Below are 19,858 nucleotides of genomic sequence, written 5' to 3'. Positions count from 1 at the left end.
TCGTGTGCTAGGGTGGGCTCATCAGTTGGTACCTAGCACACCTACCAATACGCTGGCTAGTGCATACCGTGGAGGCCACTGCGTAGGCTAACTAGAGCCACCGGCAGTGCCAATGCACTAAGAGACTTTGTCTCATTATCAAAAATTGATGCCTGCTTGGCCATCAGATGATATAGATGTTGATTCCCATACGGAATCTGAAATATTTGTCCTGAATGAGCAAATTTATAATACCAATATAAATGGTCCGTTATTGGACATTATAAATTTTCCAGCTAACTCATTCTTGGTTGCCAGCGTTTCGCCCTCGTGTGCTAGGGTGGGCTCATCAGTTGGTACCTAGCACACCTACCAATACGCTGGCTAGTGCATACCGTGGAGGCCACTGCGTAGGCTAACTAGAGCCACCGGCAGTGCCAATGCACTAAGAGACTTTGTCTCATTATCAAAAATTGATGCCTGCTTGGCCATCAGATGATATAGATGTTGATTCCCATACGGAATCTGAAATATTTGTCCTGAATGAGCAAATTTATAATACCAATATAAATGGTCCGTTATTGGACATTATAAATTTTCCAGCTAACTCATTCTTGGTTGCCAGCGTTTCGCCCTCGTGTGCTAGGGTGGGCTCATCAGTTGGTACCTAGCACACCTACCAATACGCTGGCTAGTGCATACCGTGGAGGCCACTGCGTAGGCTAACTAGAGCCACCGGCAGTGCCAATGCACTAAGAGACTTTGTCTCATTATCAAAAATTGATGCCTGCTTGGCCATCAGATGATATAGATGTTGATTCCCATACGGAATCTGAAATATTTGTCCTGAATGAGCAAATTTATAATACCAATATAAATGGTCCGTTATTGGACATTATAAATTTTCCAGCTAACTCATTCTTGGTTGCCAGCGTTTCGCCCTCGTGTGCTAGGGTGGGCTCATCAGTTGGTACCTAGCACACCTACCAATACGCTGGCTAGTGCATACCGTGGAGGCCACTGCGTAGGCTAACTAGAGCCACCGGCAGTGCCAATGCACTAAGAGACTTTGTCTCATTATCAAAAATTGATGCCTGCTTGGCCATCAGATGATATAGATGTTGATTCCCATACGGAATCTGAAATATTTGTCCTGAATGAGCAAATTTATAATACCAATATAAATGGTCCGTTATTGGACATTATAAATTTTCCAGCTAACTCATTCTTGGTTGCCATTTATATTGGTATTATAAATTTGCTCATTCAGGACAAATATTTCAGATTCCGTATGGGAATCAACATCTATATCATCTGATGGCCAAGCAGGCATCAATTTTTGATAATGAGACAAAGTCTCTTAGTGCATTGGCACTGCCGGTGGCTCTAGTTAGCCTACGCAGTGGCCTCCACGGTATGCACTAGCCAGCGTATTGGTAGGTGTGCTAGGTACCAACTGATGAGCCCACCCTAGCACACGAGGGCGAAACGCTGGCAACCAAGAATGAGTTAGCTGGAAAATTTATAATGTCCAATAACGGACCATTTATATTGGTATTATAAATTTGCTCATTCAGGACAAATATTTCAGATTCCGTATGGGAATCAACATCTATATCATCTGATGGCCAAGCAGGCATCAATTTTTGATAATGAGACAAAGTCTCTTAGTGCATTGGCACTGCCGGTGGCTCTAGTTAGCCTACGCAGTGGCCTCCACGGTATGCACTAGCCAGCGTATTGGTAGGTGTGCTAGGTACCAACTGATGAGCCCACCCTAGCACACGAGGGCGAAACGCTGGCAACCAAGAATGAGTTAGCTGGAAAATTTATAATGTCCAATAACGGACCATTTATATTGGTATTATAAATTTGCTCATTCAGGACAAATATTTCAGATTCCGTATGGGAATCAACATCTATATCATCTGATGGCCAAGCAGGCATCAATTTTTGATAATGAGACAAAGTCTCTTAGTGCATTGGCACTGCCGGTGGCTCTAGTTAGCCTACGCAGTGGCCTCCACGGTATGCACTAGCCAGCGTATTGGTAGGTGTGCTAGGTACCAACTGATGAGCCCACCCTAGCACACGAGGGCGAAACGCTGGCAACCAAGAATGAGTTAGCTGGAAAATTTATAATGTCCAATAACGGACCATTTATATTGGTATTATAAATTTGCTCATTCAGGACAAATATTTCAGATTCCGTATGGGAATCAACATCTATATCATCTGATGGCCAAGCAGGCATCAATTTTTGATAATGAGACAAAGTCTCTTAGTGCATTGGCACTGCCGGTGGCTCTAGTTAGCCTACGCAGTGGCCTCCACGGTATGCACTAGCCAGCGTATTGGTAGGTGTGCTAGGTACCAACTGATGAGCCCACCCTAGCACACGAGGGCGAAACGCTGGCAACCAAGAATGAGTTAGCTGGAAAATTTATAATGTCCAATAACGGACCATTTATATTGGTATTATAAATTTGCTCATTCAGGACAAATATTTCAGATTCCGTATGGGAATCAACATCTATATCATCTGATGGCCAAGCAGGCATCAATTTTTGATAATGAGACAAAGTCTCTTAGTGCATTGGCACTGCCGGTGGCTCTAGTTAGCCTACGCAGTGGCCTCCACGGTATGCACTAGCCAGCGTATTGGTAGGTGTGCTAGGTACCAACTGATGAGCCCACCCTAGCACACGAGGGCGAAACGCTGGCAACCAAGAATGAGTTAGCTGGAAAATTTATAATGTCCAATAACGGACCATTTATATTGGTATTATAAATTTGCTCATTCAGGACAAATATTTCAGATTCCGTATGGGAATCAACATCTATATCATCTGATGGCCAAGCAGGCATCAATTTTTGATAATGAGACAAAGTCTCTTAGTGCATTGGCACTGCCGGTGGCTCTAGTTAGCCTACGCAGTGGCCTCCACGGTATGCACTAGCCAGCGTATTGGTAGGTGTGCTAGGTACCAACTGATGAGCCCACCCTAGCACACGAGGGCGAAACGCTGGCAACCAAGAATGAGTTAGCTGGAAAATTTATAATGTCCAATAACGGACCATTTATATTGGTATTATAAATTTGCTCATTCAGGACAAATATTTCAGATTCCGTATGGGAATCAACATCTATATCATCTGATGGCCAAGCAGGCATCAATTTTTGATAATGAGACAAAGTCTCTTAGTGCATTGGCACTGCCGGTGGCTCTAGTTAGCCTACGCAGTGGCCTCCACGGTATGCACTAGCCAGCGTATTGGTAGGTGTGCTAGGTACCAACTGATGAGCCCACCCTAGCACACGAGGGCGAAACGCTGGCAACCAAGAATGAGTTAGCTGGAAAATTTATAATGTCCAATAACGGACCATTTATATTGGTATTATAAATTTGCTCATTCAGGACAAATATTTCAGATTCCGTATGGGAATCAACATCTATATCATCTGATGGCCAAGCAGGCATCAATTTTTGATAATGAGACAAAGTCTCTTAGTGCATTGGCACTGCCGGTGGCTCTAGTTAGCCTACGCAGTGGCCTCCACGGTATGCACTAGCCAGCGTATTGGTAGGTGTGCTAGGTACCAACTGATGAGCCCACCCTAGCACACGAGGGCGAAACGCTGGCAACCAAGAATGAGTTAGCTGGGAAATTTATAATGTCCAATAACGGACCATTTATATTGGTATTATAAATTTGCTCATTCAGGACAAATATTTCAGATTCCGTATGGGAATCAACATCTATATCATCTGATGGCCAAGCAGGCATCAATTTTTGATAATGAGACAAAGTCTCTTAGTGCATTGGCACTGCCGGTGGCTCTAGTTAGCCTACGCAGTGGCCTCCACGGTATGCACTAGCCAGCGTATTGGTAGGTGTGCTAGGTACCAACTGATGAGCCCACCCTAGCACACGAGGGCGAAACGCTGGCAACCAAGAATGAGTTAGCTGGAAAATTTATAATGTCCAATAACGGACCATTTATATTGGTATTATAAATTTGCTCATTCAGGACAAATATTTCAGATTCCGTATGGGAATCAACATCTATATCATCTGATGGCCAAGCAGGCATCAATTTTTGATAATGAGACAAAGTCTCTTAGTGCATTGGCACTGCCGGTGGCTCTAGTTAGCCTACGCAGTGGCCTCCACGGTATGCACTAGCCAGCGTATTGGTAGGTGTGCTAGGTACCAACTGATGAGCCCACCCTAGCACACGAGGGCGAAACGCTGGCAACCAAGAATGAGTTAGCTGGAAAATTTATAATGTCCAATAACGGACCATTTATATTGGTATTATAAATTTGCTCATTCAGGACAAATATTTCAGATTCCGTATGGGAATCAACATCTATATCATCTGATGGCCAAGCAGGCATCAATTTTTGATAATGAGACAAAGTCTCTTAGTGCATTGGCACTGCCGGTGGCTCTAGTTAGCCTACGCAGTGGCCTCCACGGTATGCACTAGCCAGCGTATTGGTAGGTGTGCTAGGTACCAACTGATGAGCCCACCCTAGCACACGAGGGCGAAACGCTGGCAACCAAGAATGAGTTAGCTGGAAAATTTATAATGTCCAATAACGGACCATTTATATTGGTATTATAAATTTGCTCATTCAGGACAAATATTTCAGATTCCGTATGGGAATCAACATCTATATCATCTGATGGCCAAGCAGGCATCAATTTTTGATAATGAGACAAAGTCTCTTAGTGCATTGGCACTGCCGGTGGCTCTAGTTAGCCTACGCAGTGGCCTCCACGGTATGCACTAGCCAGCGTATTGGTAGGTGTGCTAGGTACCAACTGATGAGCCCACCCTAGCACACGAGGGCGAAACGCTGGCAACCAAGAATGAGTTAGCTGGAAAATTTATAATGTCCAATAACGGACCATTTATATTGGTATTATAAATTTGCTCATTCAGGACAAATATTTCAGATTCCGTATGGGAATCAACATCTATATCATCTGATGGCCAAGCAGGCATCAATTTTTGATAATGAGACAAAGTCTCTTAGTGCATTGGCACTGCCGGTGGCTCTAGTTAGCCTACGCAGTGGCCTCCACGGTATGCACTAGCCAGCGTATTGGTAGGTGTGCTAGGTACCAACTGATGAGCCCACCCTAGCACACGAGGGCGAAACGCTGGCAACCAAGAATGAGTTAGCTGGAAAATTTATAATGTCCAATAACGGACCATTTATATTGGTATTATAAATTTGCTCATTCAGGACAAATATTTCAGATTCCGTATGGGAATCAACATCTATATCATCTGATGGCCAAGCAGGCATCAATTTTTGATAATGAGACAAAGTCTCTTAGTGCATTGGCACTGCCGGTGGCTCTAGTTAGCCTACGCAGTGGCCTCCACGGTATGCACTAGCCACCGTATTGGTAGGTGTGCTAGGTACCAACTGATGAGCCCACCCTAGCACACGAGGGCGAAACGCTGGCAACCAAGAATGAGTTAGCTGGAAAATTTATAATGTCCAATAACGGACCATTTATATTGGTATTATAAATTTGCTCATTCAGGACAAATATTTCAGATTCCGTATGGGAATCAACATCTATATCATCTTCTCATTTTACGTAAATTTCCGTGATTTAAATTCTGCCTGTCGGAGTTTGCTCTAGATTCCCGCATTCACCAATTTTAATTCTTGACATACTGTCACAGCATCTTTGTTTTCGGAGGCAACACTCTTGTCTGATTTAACTTTTCGTAATTTAATGTAAATGTAATTTTCTCTCTTGAATAGAGATATTGTAAACTTTGATTTCATTTGAGATTGCCTCCCGTCATTCAGTGTCAATTCTAAAATGAAGTTAATTTCTAACTGTCTGAAGAGATTGATTAGATTACAGCTTTGGTCTTTTAAGCCTATTTAAATATCCTTTGATTTAATGTATGCTGCAATTTACTTTGACATCTATTTGTTTTGGTTTATTTGGTTTTGTGTCTTTTGTTAATGTTAATATATCTGAGCTCAAGGGTGATCGCCGCGCGCTTCCCTTTCCCCACAACGATATACGTTCCCTTGGCTTTATTAGGGTTCCTACCACGTTCTGCAATCTTTCCTTAGTTGTCGTTGTTACACCTGTAAGTTATGTTTATAAGTTAACCTTTTCACTTTCCAGCCTAGATGTGAAGCCATCGCTACATTCATGTTTTCCTAATTCCTATTTTCCTAATTCATATTAATTTATTATTATTTATTTATTTATTTATTTATTTATTTACATTTTATGGCCTTCATTGGACCACTCTAGCCAACTTTATACAAAGAATTTTTCAGTTTCCTGTTAGCCCAGTACTTTTTCATTCTCTCTGATCTTATCCTTCTTTCTTCATCAGAAATCACCCTTCCTATTGTCTGTTTGTTGATTCTGATTTGCAGTCTGGTTTGCTTGTCTGAGTTCCTTTATTTTGTCGGTTTTGTATCTTAGGTCTTCCACTGTAATTTATAGTTCATCCATATCTTTCTTTATTTCTGTAATCCACTTAATGTTGCACTTACTATTCCATAATTTTTCTACTATTCTCCTAAATTTTGTCACATTCTGAGGTCCACCAGGCATGTCTTTTACGTGTGCTCAATGGGGCTAAATTTTCAGCTTGTTGCCTAAGAACTGGAACCAGTTCTTCTAAGTTATCTGTCAGTTTTATGTTTTGTGTGACTTCTCTATATTTATCATTCCTAATTAATTGGTGTGGATCAAAGTTCCTCTTTCATTTATTGCGTTTTGGTTTCTTTTTTAGTGGTGTGAACTTAATTTTGATTTTGACTATGTAATGATCTGAACTCTATCTACTCCACTTAACACCTTAACATTATAGATTTCTCTGTGGAAGGTTTTGTCCATAAATACGTGATCCAGCTACCATTCCCCTTTTCTCCAATCAGGATGTTTTCAAGTTTTAAGTTTGTTGGGCTTCCTTTTGAAGTAGGTGGACTTTGAGATCAGCTTGTGTTCTCTGCAGAGTTCAACAAGTCTTTGACCATTCTTATTTGTATGTTTATGTGGAGACCATTTCCCAGTGACATCTTGGTATTTCTTTTCTCTTCCGAGTTGGGCATTGAAGTCCCCTAATAGGATCTTAACGTTGTTAATATTTATTTGGTTTACAGTTGGTCAAGGAGATACCAAAACTTTTCCACTTCTTCCCTATTCTTTGTTAGAAAATTATTTTCATTAATAGGGGCATGGGCATTTATGATGGTATAAATTTTGTTGGATGCTTTTAAACTCAAAGTTGCAATTCTAGGTGAGACGGCTTGAAAATCGATTATCGAATCTATTATTTTCACACTGGCTATAAACCCAGTTCCAAATTGGGGACACTGATTCATAACCCTTGGTCCAGGTTTCCCGTTGTAAATTCTGTAGCCTTGAGATTCGAATGGTTCTTCTGTAGTATTTCTCATCTCCTGGAGTCCTGCTACTAAAATTTTCTGTTTATCTAATTTGTCCGTCAAGTACTTTAATTTTCCTGCTTTAAGTAGAGAATTTTGTAAGTTGCAAAGTAGTTGATCTGTTCTTGTTTGATCCTGTTCTTAAGTGCTGGCATAGGAATGGGTGATTGCCAATGCTCTGACTCTTTGATGCCTTCAAGGTGGCTACCCACCGAATCCGATGTAGCCTTCTCCTGCTTTCTTGGACAGGATGGTGGAATTTTTTTCCTAAAAGACCTTTCCATGGTTGACTTTCAAAGGTAGTTAACCTTGGGTGGAGCAAGCTCCGATTTACAACTACGGTTGTTAACCGCAGAGGGACAACCCCAGATGCTCAGGGTTCTGGGTTGGCATTTCCTCCTAACCCAATGAGGTATGGTTTTCCCCACCAGTTGTTGTTGTTGTTGTTGATGATGTTGATGTTGATGTGTAGACATGCTCACCGACTGTTGCTACACTTAAAACCCAAAAATATCCTTTGAGTCTGACCAAGGAATATATTAATAAGAGCAATCTGCAAATAAAACTTGAACCACTCTGTATGCCAGTCAACCCCATTGAATATATGTAAGTGACTGCAGATCTTACTTTCCTAGAAGAGGCCTGAAAGAAAGACTGTTCACCATATGATATAAAACCTCTGTACAATAGAAGAAAGATATCAGTCTAATCAATGGCTAAAAATATATACAGATGGCTCACAGGACAAGAAAAACAGAACTGGGGCAGGAATACATTCATCTCTCTTCTCACTCCACTTCCCTGTAGGCCAGAACAAGACAAATTTTGATGCAGAAATAAAAGCAATTTCCCATGCACTACAACAGTGATTACCAATGATTACCAAAAATTTGTTATCCTTACAAATTCAAAAGCAGCCATCCAAGCCGTCTCGTCAAATAATACGTCTCAAAATAAAAAAGAACTGAAAAGGTTCTATGTATGATAAAAACCCTCCAAAGACTCCACAAACAGACCTCAGTTCAGTGGATTCCCTCTTATGTTGGAATAACAGGTAATGAAGAAGCAGAAAGATTAGCCAAAAAGGTACCACACTACAACAACCTGTCAGACTGATTTTATGTCAGAAAAAAGGATTCTGAAAAATACTATTAAAACAGGCATGAAGAAATGGAAAAGAAAACAGAAGAAACCAAATTATGGAAGGATACTGATGCTAAATGGGATCAGTATAATATAAAACCAAGAAGAGAAGCTGTAGCCTTCTTCAGATTTAACACTGGCCACGACTGTTTTGCAGCTCATTTGAAACAAATTAACATCCTGAGATCCAAAAAATGCACACTCTGCCATGACCCTGGTAGCAAAATGGATAAGGAGAACACCTGCTACATTGCAACAAACTTGATGTGACAGCCAGAACTTCAGGAAAACTCGCTCAACTATACTGGAACGCAAAAAAGCTGATGGATTGGAATACATTTTTATATAAAAGCAATTTCTAAAGTCAAATAATTTACTGTAATTCTATCTCTCATATTTGTCAGAAATACACTTTAAAAATATAAAATCTGAACCCATCTCTTCAGTTTCAACTCAGTTAATTTATAACTGTTAGGATCATCAGCCTGCTGAAATTAATTTTGAATAAATACATTTATAAACTATCTGAATAAGAAAACACATGGTAAAAGAATTACGGTATACCTGAAAAAGACACTGTTGACTTTGCGTGTAATGCGCTCGCACCACAGTTCTTCATGTCTTCCATCAGTTCATCGACAGTGTTCAAAAGCAGGTTGCGGTGGAAGATGACACCACGAACCAGATTCAAGGTTCTGTGTTCTTCCCCTTTGATGGGAATTTCACCAAAGTGATCGCACTTGAGCAACAGATCAGCTTGCACAACAGTGCGCATCTTTAACAATGAACTACCGTTGCACATATTTTTTAAGGTCTTCCAGTTTGCCGTAGACACCTATGTATCTACTAAACAAAATAGACTTCATCAGCTTGAAGTAATTCCCAACGGTTCTGGTAGCAACCAGGAACTTAGAGAAGCAAGATCCCATAATTCTACACTGCACCTGTTCCCAGAGGGTTGATCCCCTGAGGGAATCAAAAGATAAAGTTTCAGTCGTTTCGAAGCCATGTCCAAAACCATCTTCCCTGAATGCCACCCACTCCGATCAGGGGCATCTATACCGAACCAAGCAGCCAACGCAATACCCACGTGATTGTAGCAGGTATTGCCTGGGGTCCGATGTTGGAGATGTCTAATATGGGCTGAATGAGGCAATGAGCACCAGGGCTCCCTTCCACCTATCAACTCTAATAGTATGTACCACAAAGCATATACAGAATGATAAATATAGATTAAAAAATAAAAAATAAATTGATAATAATATGCTCTTCTGGCATTAGGCTGTGCGGAGTTCTGCGTTGTCAGGTGGATGGTGCTCCCGCCTGATGGGCTGGGGATACTGTCTGGGCTTTTGAGAATAGTCGCACACATAAGAGGTCCTTCCCCAAGCAGCACGCACATCAAATATTGAGTTGGTCTAAAAATAACCCTTTAAAAAAAAAAAAAAAAAAAGAGGGGACCTATGGCCACACGACCCTTTTGGTTGTCTTCTACGATAGGAAGGGGTTACCTGTGGATGTATTCAGACCCCCCCATCGACAGAGGGTACAATTCATGGTTCCAAAGCCACAATCCATTTCCGCACCTAGGGCGCTCCTTTTAGTTGCCTCTTACGACAGGCAGGGATACCATGAGTGTATTCTCCATCTGCATCCTCCATCCACATGGGGTACTGTGTTTGTTTCGATCAGCTGAAAGACAGCTGTTTCACTCAGCTAACGATTCTGAATTTCTCTGTGAATTATGCCTACTTTGACCTGAAGACATACGATTTTTATGATCAACAGATGACTATCTTTCATTTTAAGAAGCCATGCACCAAATTAACAGCGAAACTCCCAACACTTGCACGCTCTCTCAGGCCTCAACTCAACTATTAGTTGTAAAAAGCGGCTGACATAAGCCGGCGATGGCCTTGGTGAGAGGCTCGCATACTCGCTTGCTACTCACGCTCACAACACTTAGCAGGCACCTCGGGTCTAAGGGCAACTTCCCAGCAAGATTTCTGCTTCCTACCTCCAGGGACTTTAGCCACCTACTTTAAAATATTACTTCAAACATTACACGAAAAATCAAGAATGACGGTATCTCCTGAAGTATAGACAAAAATTACTTAATACAAATGACATTTTAATCTACAGTAGTTACTTTTTTCTTTTGCTTGTATTTTATCCTCCATTAGGAAAGGGTTAGGAAGGCAGCAGCAGAAGCCTTAATTAAGGTACAGAAGGTACAGTGAGATGTTTATAAATATGTAGTGATGCAGAAGAAGAGTATGAAGTGAGTCTAAGAGGGGAAACTGTGGATTCTGTTTCGAAACAAGGAACAAACAACGGCAAGTTACTCAATTAGTTACTTGAAGTGATAAACATTTTGATAACAGTTAATTAAATTAAAAGTTGTTTCTAAAGTTAAATATTTTTTTTTACTGAAAATTGTAACATCTAAACACTTATACTAGGAAATGTATTAAAGATAGACAAATGCTGTCACAGGCTTCTTTGTAGAATTTTTTATGCTGAAGAATTCTTACCCTTATAATATTGATCTATCTTTAACAGTTTAGCCAGCTAAAGGTGCTTGTACGTCCGGTTTTACTTCGACTTGCTCCACTTAAATCGTTACTGCTCGGCTTCCACTGATCATACATAAATGTTTCTAAACATAAACCTTTATCGAGAAATGCATTACAGAATGACGAAAACCGCATCAAAGTCCATCCAATGGTTCTCAAGATTAGCCTGAATAGACATACAGACAGATAAAGTGACAAACAGTATTGAGAACTTTATTTTATACTATCATGTCTGCCAACTTCACAAAACCAAAAATCAGGATATTCTGATATCAAAATCAGAAAAAAATCAGGAGATACAATTGGTCAAAACTGCTTATATTATGTCTTGTGCAATACATACATTATCCTAGGAAGATCCATGCAACATGTCATCAAATCCACATTTAAATCAACACATATTTCCAACTAAACTGAGTGGAATATAAATCCACAAATATTTTACTCTCATATGTATTCGTATTCAGTGATACCTAAATATACAACACCAGAAAATTTATAAGAACATGTATGGTATGGTATGCCTACCTTCCTTCCATCTTACACAGAAGCTTCTCCATCAGTAAAAAATTGCTGTTGATTAAAAGAGGCAGCAGTAGCAGATTTTGCCTGTCTGAGAAATCCTCTGTCAAAGGTTTGTTGAAAGCAGTTGCCCTGTAGCCTTAATTTTACTGTCAACTGTTACAAGTGAACTATGTAGGATGAGTGGAATGCAATTTTTTTAAAGACTTTATTGGCGAAGTAACATATAATGTTTTATTTATCATGACCTAACCTGTACTGTTATTTGTAGAGCATAACATAATTTAATGACCTAACCTGTACTGTATAATGTTGTAACATAGGCATTTGTAAATAGTAGAATTCTGTCTATAGTTCCTGGAAAGATCTAGAAAGTTACATAACTTTTGTACTGGGTGTGTTACTTTGTTGGTATGTGTTCTAGAAAGTGTGTTCTGTTTATTCTGGAAAAATACGACTTTCGCGATCATGCGTATTCTAGAATGTTAGTCTAAGTTCTCGATCGAAAGTAAGGTTGTGATTGGTGAGTCTAGGTGGCGATAGGGAACACGTGCACGCAGATTGGTTGCCTCCAAGGCCAGTAATTCCTATATATAGTGAGCGAGGTAGTGTTCAAAAAAATTCTGCACCCTGAATTCTGTCGGTCTCGGTTTATCTGTCTGCGAGCAGCCTATCTGGATGACGTCCCTCCGGTTTTCGGGATGGCACACTCCTCGGGTAAGCACTCTTGAATTCCGTTCCTGCTAAAAATTCCGTAATGTTCCGATTTGGTTTTCATACAGGAGTCTGCCCTAACCTCGCCTAGATTCACCAAATTAGCTACTTATGACGCCTTAGTTTTTCAGCTAGACTTACCTGTTCGTTTCCGAGGCATTCCCGTTTTGTTTCACTAAAATATGTATATTGTAGTTTAATAATATTTCCCTTGGGGTTTGCCTCTGATAGTTTTGTATCACCTTAGGTACGGTACGCTAGATTTTGGATAACCTGTAAATTGCATTGTACTACTGCATTGGTAACTTGACGTACAGTTGATTTGTAATTTGAATTTACACTGCTACGAATAACCTATGTATGCCACTGAACTTATAGCTCATAACTTGGAATGTCTATGTAGAATTATCTTGTAAATAATATTTTAAAAACTAAGGATCACGGTGATTCATTTCGGAATCCGCTATCTAAGCCATGTCCATGCCTTTGGTAGGTTCCCAGCCCTTCCATCTTCCCGTTTTGTCGTTCACTAGTTGGCCCTACTGATAGTTACCTACTTGTTTTGTTGGAGATCCGCGTAAAGGCTAGTTACTGTTTTTCCAAGTGTGTAGTGTTTTCTTATATTGTGTATTGTACTCTTACCTTCCCCTTTTAACTGTGCTTGTGCCTTGTTTGGTGTTACCCCTGTAGTCCGAGGTAACATCAACAACCTCTCCAAGTTTTCAATATTATCTCACCCATACTGTGAGGGATTGTTAAAATACCAAGAATAACACGAACTAATCTATCAGTGAAGTACTTTTAAAATGATGAGAAAAATTCTTCCTTCTCGTCATGCTTCAGATGCTCTTCCATAATATTAATTATCAGCTGACACGTTTCGATCCTACGATATCTTCGAATTTTATTAATCCTGCATAAGCTTTGACAGACTAAAATACTTCACTGTTATAGACATAAAGGGTGGTCAGAACTGACCCAGCAAACTCACCAAGGTGAGAAAGTTTTCGTCAGAATAAGTATAAATGAGAAAGGAACAAATACACTATTGCCAAATTTGTCACCATGGTTAAATTGGAAACGAAAAAATGTAATGTTTATGTCACATGAAAAATAGTATTTACATGGTAATGCAATGTATGCTTCGACTGCTAACCTCTTTCCTCCACATAATGCCATTTTTTTTTGGATCATGTTAGTTTATATCCCGTAAACAAATGTTCTAGGACTTTTTGCAATATTTGAGTATGTGCTGGTCATATCTATCTGGTCCCTATCTCCAATTTACTTCCTCGATCCATTCCAACCACCCTGTATAGATATAGTGTTGAGTATGAAGTGGAATGAATCTTCGTAGAGAGCTTTTATGACTGGATGCCCTTCCTGACAGGAGTTAATGAGATGAAATTAATGGTGTGCTATATGATAGTAGGAAGGGAGAGGGTGAAACTCAGTGCCAGCACATAGCCTACTTCTATTGAATAACACCAAGGGGTCTGCTTAATGCTTACGTCTCCATCCAATGGACGAATCACCATTAATAGCACCATATGTCCTCACTCCATATGAACACTGCAGAGAGGTCTGGAATTGAATCCAGACTTTTGGCATGCAATGCAGTGATTACAAATTGTTTAACACCACCTCTCCTATCCTGCCAGCCAACTTTCTGATGGTGAAAATTTTTTCAACCAATGGGACTCAAACCGGCTAATATGGTGTGAGACCGTATAGACTTGATGCCTTAACAATCATGGCCAACAGGCGGGCTTTATTACAGATGAAGTAAGAAATTTATAATCACTTAACAATTAAGTAGATCAAGCCAGATAAACAAATTGGTTGATGCAGCTTCCAAGAAATGAAAGAGTTCCTTGGATTATGCTTGTGAATGGGACTTGTCCAGCTGTCATCGTTTGCATGCTATTGAAGTGATCAAGCTGTTTTTAACACTAAAATTGCTCGAGGAGTTTGAGTAGAAACAGGTTCTAATTACTCGTAAGGTTCTGGAATCTTGCCAAGAATGAGGAACAGTTGCACAGAGAGTACAAAATACAGCCTCCCAAAGGCAAAGGCATGTGTAATTGAGCATCAAAACATTATCTTACAGTGATAATAGTGTAAACCCACATGGAGGTGAAATTCTTCATACAGTTCATAATAACCAATACATCATCATTTGGGGTTGCACTATTTAATTACACTTAGATAATTAGTTGGGTTACTATATAGAAATGCATACTGGTTACTGTGAAGAACTTCTTGATAATGCCTGTGAACATGAAGCGCCAGTGAGTAACTGAACCTTATCAGATCTTGGTACTGCATGACAACAATCTGAATGTACGTCTGGCACTCAACATGTTAATATTGTTCATTTCACTACTAAAACAAGGAAGTTGAAATGTGCAGACCTGAGATTGATGTTTGAAGAAGTGAAGATACGAATATAGAATGCTCCATTTTCACCCGGTTTGTGGGTTGTTGGCATGATGATATATCGGCCTTGAGGAAGGCGTCCATTGTAATACAGTTCTCTCTTACGGATTGGATTGAAGCAAATTACAGTCGGAGTGAAGTCCCACTGCTTTTTCAGACGATACTTCCGGTTCTCCTCTACCTTGAACAAAATGCAAGCTAGACACAGTACTTACTTACCTAAAAACTGAATGCTTTAATAACACAATAAATATTTTATATATCAAGAAAACTCACAGCCATTAGTTCATGTCAAATACATAATACAATACAATACAAATACAAACTTGCCAAACAGATGTTAAGTACAGGAAAAAAAAATGGTCAACCAGATCCCAAACCCATAACCTTCTGATTTCGCATCAGATGGTCTCTCACATGAGTTACAGTGGCCTCAGTCACTCATGTTCTGCTGGAAGAGATATGAGCTACAGGTCTGACTACTACAACCAGTATAACTGTTGAGTGCATGACAGTCATCTGCTGTCGGCCATTCAAACTGAATATTTAGCTTTCACAACCGTATTGCCTGAAAGTCTACAATGAGACAGGTAGCTCAGATCTCTGCCAACAGAACAAGAATGACCGAGGCCAGAAATCAGAAGATTGTAGATTTGGTTCCCACTGGTGCTCGGGTGGCCATTTATGTTTTATAATGAATATCTCTTCAGCATAGTACTACTATATGCATTCAATGTAACCTAACAAAGGGAAAGTCTATTTCAAGTATTGGCCATTAAAGCTAAATATTCAAAACATTTACATGTTCCATTATCCTCCTGGATCGATATGTATGAAAATGAAAAAATGCTAAATAATAATGATTCCTGCCAGCACAGAACAACACCAAGATAACTGGTCTCAAAAGGCAACATGGAGATTTGAAGAACAACTTATTACAAACACAAATTCAGACAAATAACCAAATGTCAGCAACTCTGTGATGCACTAGTCACAGTTCAATGATTTCTAGAGAGGGAATACATATCATCATCATCATCATCATCATCATCATTTCCTCTCTTCCAGATGACACCTGGTGGTTACTCTAAACTTTGTTCTCTCCTTCAACCATTCTTCATACAACACTGTGTTCCAGTCCAGCTTCCATTGTCTAATACTATTCAAGTCTATCCATCATAATCTCTGTTTTCCTCGCCCTCTTCCCTGTCATCTGTCTTCCGAGTGCTTGTTTTGGTATTCTTTCTTCATTCATACACTTGGTATGTCCAAACCATTTCAGTATGCTGTACTCTGGTTTTTCATTTAGCTTCTGAACTTTTAGCTCTTTTTATGTCTTCATTTCTCACTCTCAAAGAAGACCCGGCCAACAGCTGGTAGCCAGTGCAGATATAACTGCACGGAGACCAAAACCCTGCTCAGATCTTGGGTCAGCGTGACCGTGAATGCTAACGTCACTACATTGTATGATCAAAGATAGCCAATGCCCTGAGAAAGAAAAGGGCTGGACAGTAGATGAGGGAATATCCTGCCTTGCTGTGAATGGATAAGCTCAGAGAGTTGATATGATAGCGTACTCTACTTCCTCCTTCCTTCTCTCTCTATCACGACCCTGTTCTACCTCCCTTTTCCAATTCTCAACTCTTCATTTCCCTCTCCTACCTTTCCATTTAAATACAAACAAAAAAGTTTTTCACCTAAATACATAGTTATATTTACAAGGCGTGTATTTACATTACAAGGGACTAGTTTCAACCGTACTCGGGGTCATCATCAGCAATATTTAAACAATACACAATATTTGACAAAATCCTAAAACATGTTTCTAAGCAGTAAGAACATTATGAATATATAATTAACACTATGATGTGAGGTTGAATTAGGCAAAGTGCTATGGTGCTCAAAATGTTGCAAATGAAAGTGAAATATTATGAGTGACATAGGTGAGCAATATATAATACAATATATAATACACGCTAAAAAGTCCTGGAGATACATTATGGTTGTAGACTGAGTGCTATGGAACTAAGAATGAACACAACATAACGTGACACATATAATAAAAGTATACAAGTATGTACAAATGTTTGAGTAACAAATGTGTAGATGATAGTCTCTGGAAGAATCTGTGAGGAGTTGATTATACACAGTATCAGCTTAAGCAGAAAATTAGATACTTGGTGTATTAAGTAACCAAGTAATGTTGATATGGCTGCATGTTTGATTGATGGAACTGTGCAGACTGAATATGAAGTTTTAGAATTCTTCTGGAGTAGTAAGTAGACACTGCACGTGGTAATATTAATGTGTGGAACTCAGTTCATAGCGGAACAAATGGGACCTATTAAAATTGAGAAAAGCCAGTAAAAATGCAAAGTACTCAGAAAGAAGAATAGATGACAACAAAGCGAATGGACACTCACCTTGCGCGGCAGTGTGTGCAACTTAGCTGGTAGTGTGCAACTGGTTGCGGAAGGAGATATATGGGAGGGGAGGAAGGTGAGGGGCAAGCACATGCAGGTTGGGCAGAGAGGAGGTGGCTTGGGAGGGGATGGGGGTTGGAGGGGGAGGAGGGGGAATTTAAGGCGGAGCTGAAGGGTGTGAGAGAAAGGGTAATCGTTTCGGAAAGTAATGTCTTCTGGTCTGCCCGGTCTGTGCTTTTAATAGACTTTTTAGATAAACATTGATAGTTTTTTCTTAAGAAACTTTGGATGAATTGTGACATTTTGTATAAGGGACTTGGTCTATAGTTGATACTTGGGCGAATGGGAATGTCAGCCTTGTGTATTTTGGGGAGAGCTTTAAAAACACATCAGAGCTAGTAGATAAACTGAACAAGTTCAATATGCAACCTGATTACTCTATTCACTCTTTCGATATACCGGTATATATCTATATGTTTTTTTAAATGTTTTCGAGAAAAGAACTCAAAAAGGATGTCGGGTTTCTCTGAGATTTCATTAAGATTGTAATTGGCGTTAAAATATTGGTCTAGGTGTATGTAGTAATTCCATTACATTGAATAAAGGACCCTTATTTGCTAATTCAAGAATGTCCATGTCTTGTTTGATATTGGTGAAATTATGGTTATAATCTTGCATGTGTTAGCCGATAGCTAAAAATTTATTGTGTTTTATTGCGTTAGTGTGCTCATGGTATCTTATATTGAAGTTTCTTCTGGTCTGCCCGGTCTGTGCTTTTAATAGACTTTTTAGATAAACATTGATAGTTTTTTCTTAAGAAACTTTGGATGAATTGTGACATTTTGTATAAGGGACTTGGTCTATAGTTGATACTTGGGCGAATGGGAATGTCAGCCTTGTGTATTTTGGGGAGAGCTTTAAAAACACATCAGAGCTAGTAGATAAACTGAACAAGTTCAATATGCAACCTGATTACTCTATTCACTCTTTCGATATTGTAAATAAGTATCATCATCATTATCTAACGGCTTCGCCTTGTCGCTGCAACCATTGATCTCTTCTCTCTGCGATCCTTTTCATCTCTCCATAACCTTGGCATCCCATCATCTCAACTACCTCTTCAATGATCTTCCGTGGTTTCCCTCTGCCTTTCTTTCCCATCACCTTGCCTTCGAACAAATTCTTTATGAAGTTATTATGCCAGAGAATGTGACCAAAAACTGACGCTTTTCTCATTTTTATCATTGTTATTAAATGTCTCTGGGTGTTTATTTCTCTAAGCACTGCTTCATTAGTTTTCTTCTCAATCCAGCTAGTTCTTGTCATCTTCCTCCATAGCCACATTTCCACTGCCTCTAGTCGTTTCACGTCCTCCTTCAAGAGAGTCAGCCGTATAGCAGCACACTCCAAATGAACGTTTTGATAAAGAATTTCTTTTGTTCAGTATTTAAGGATTTATTAGTTAAGAACTGCTTCTTCTCCTCAAAGGCTTTCTTACACAGGTAAAACCTTCTTTTTATTTCCACAGTGCATCTGTTGTCATCGGTAAAAACTGATCCTAAGTATATGATTTTTCACGAGAGTTTAATTCTGATGTAAACAAATAGGCGGAGCACCTTGCCTTTGCACGTTGACATAGACGTAGTTGATTGGAGAAGCAACCGTCGCACTAACTCGACTGTATGCGAGCTCGAAGAAAATTAGTACGTCGCATTAATTTAATTTGATCTTAGTTTATTACATTTAGATGGTCTGAAAGAGTACGTAATAAAATTAAAATATGGTTGTCATATATACCGGTATATATCTATATGTTTTTTTAAATGAAACAGTGATTAAATAATGAGATATGAAGGCAGAAGGCAAAAGGCGTGGTGTAATGCAGGAAGTCTTCTCATAGTGAGGGAAAGTCCCAAGCTGTACAGCGTGGAGATAAGGTATTGCATCTTGCAGCAGCTGTCAGTGTCAGTATTAACAGCGAGAGAAATGGAGCAAGAGGTAGGATCATCCCGTGTAGTGAAGCACAAAAGAAGAAAACCGCTCAGAAGTGACCATAGGCAGTGCGTTGTGTTTTTTAAATAAAATAAGTGAACAGAACCCAGGTTTAGCCGTAAAAGAGGTAGAGAAACTAAGTGCAGAGTTGTGTGGTGTGTCGGCTAGTTCGGTTCATAACATGCAGACAGAGTTTAGAAAGACAGGGAAATTAACAACGCCGGGAAAGGAACGTAAACGACCTCAAAGAATCGAGAAGTACGACGATATCATCAAAAGTGGTATTAGAAGGAAAATTCATGAATTTTTTTTCGGAATGAACCACCTACTTTACGCAAAGTATTAGACAGTGTGAATAAAGATAAAACTTTACCCACCTTCAGTTTAACTACATTGTACAGACGTTTAAAGGGCATAGGGTTCCAGTTTGTTAAAAGAGAACGTAAACCTGTGTTAATGGATAGGGAGGATATTGTATTGTCTTTTTGAGTTGTTTCTTTTCGATAGATGTTACAGAATTATCAACAGTTCCGTCTGACATGTCTTATCATGCTATATGCTCTATCATGATAGGAACTCTACAAGATAAGAGATATACATTTCAATTCGAAAGTTGGTA

General features: G+C 39.6%; 1 protein-coding gene across 4 annotated transcripts in view; it reads right to left on the bottom strand.

Annotated features, from left to right (window-relative positions):
* Positions 1-19,858, bottom strand: part of LOC136877246 (calpain-5) — a 244,232-nt gene that overhangs the window by 43,068 nt on the left and 181,306 nt on the right. For all 4 annotated transcript variants that reach the window (XM_068228572.1, XM_067151107.2, XM_068228571.1 and 1 more), the window contains exon 12: positions 14,800-15,005. In XM_068228572.1, coding sequence (XP_068084673.1) covers positions 14,800-15,005 — 206 coding nt within the window. The remainder of the gene's footprint in view (positions 1-14,799; positions 15,006-19,858) is intronic.

The sequence above is a fragment of the Anabrus simplex genome, chromosome 7 (genome assembly GCF_040414725.1).
Source record: "Anabrus simplex isolate iqAnaSimp1 chromosome 7, ASM4041472v1, whole genome shotgun sequence".
NCBI lineage: Eukaryota > Metazoa > Arthropoda > Insecta > Orthoptera > Tettigoniidae > Anabrus > Anabrus simplex.
Note: the sequence above shows the minus strand (reverse complement) of the source record. Positions and strands in the feature narration are given on the sequence as shown.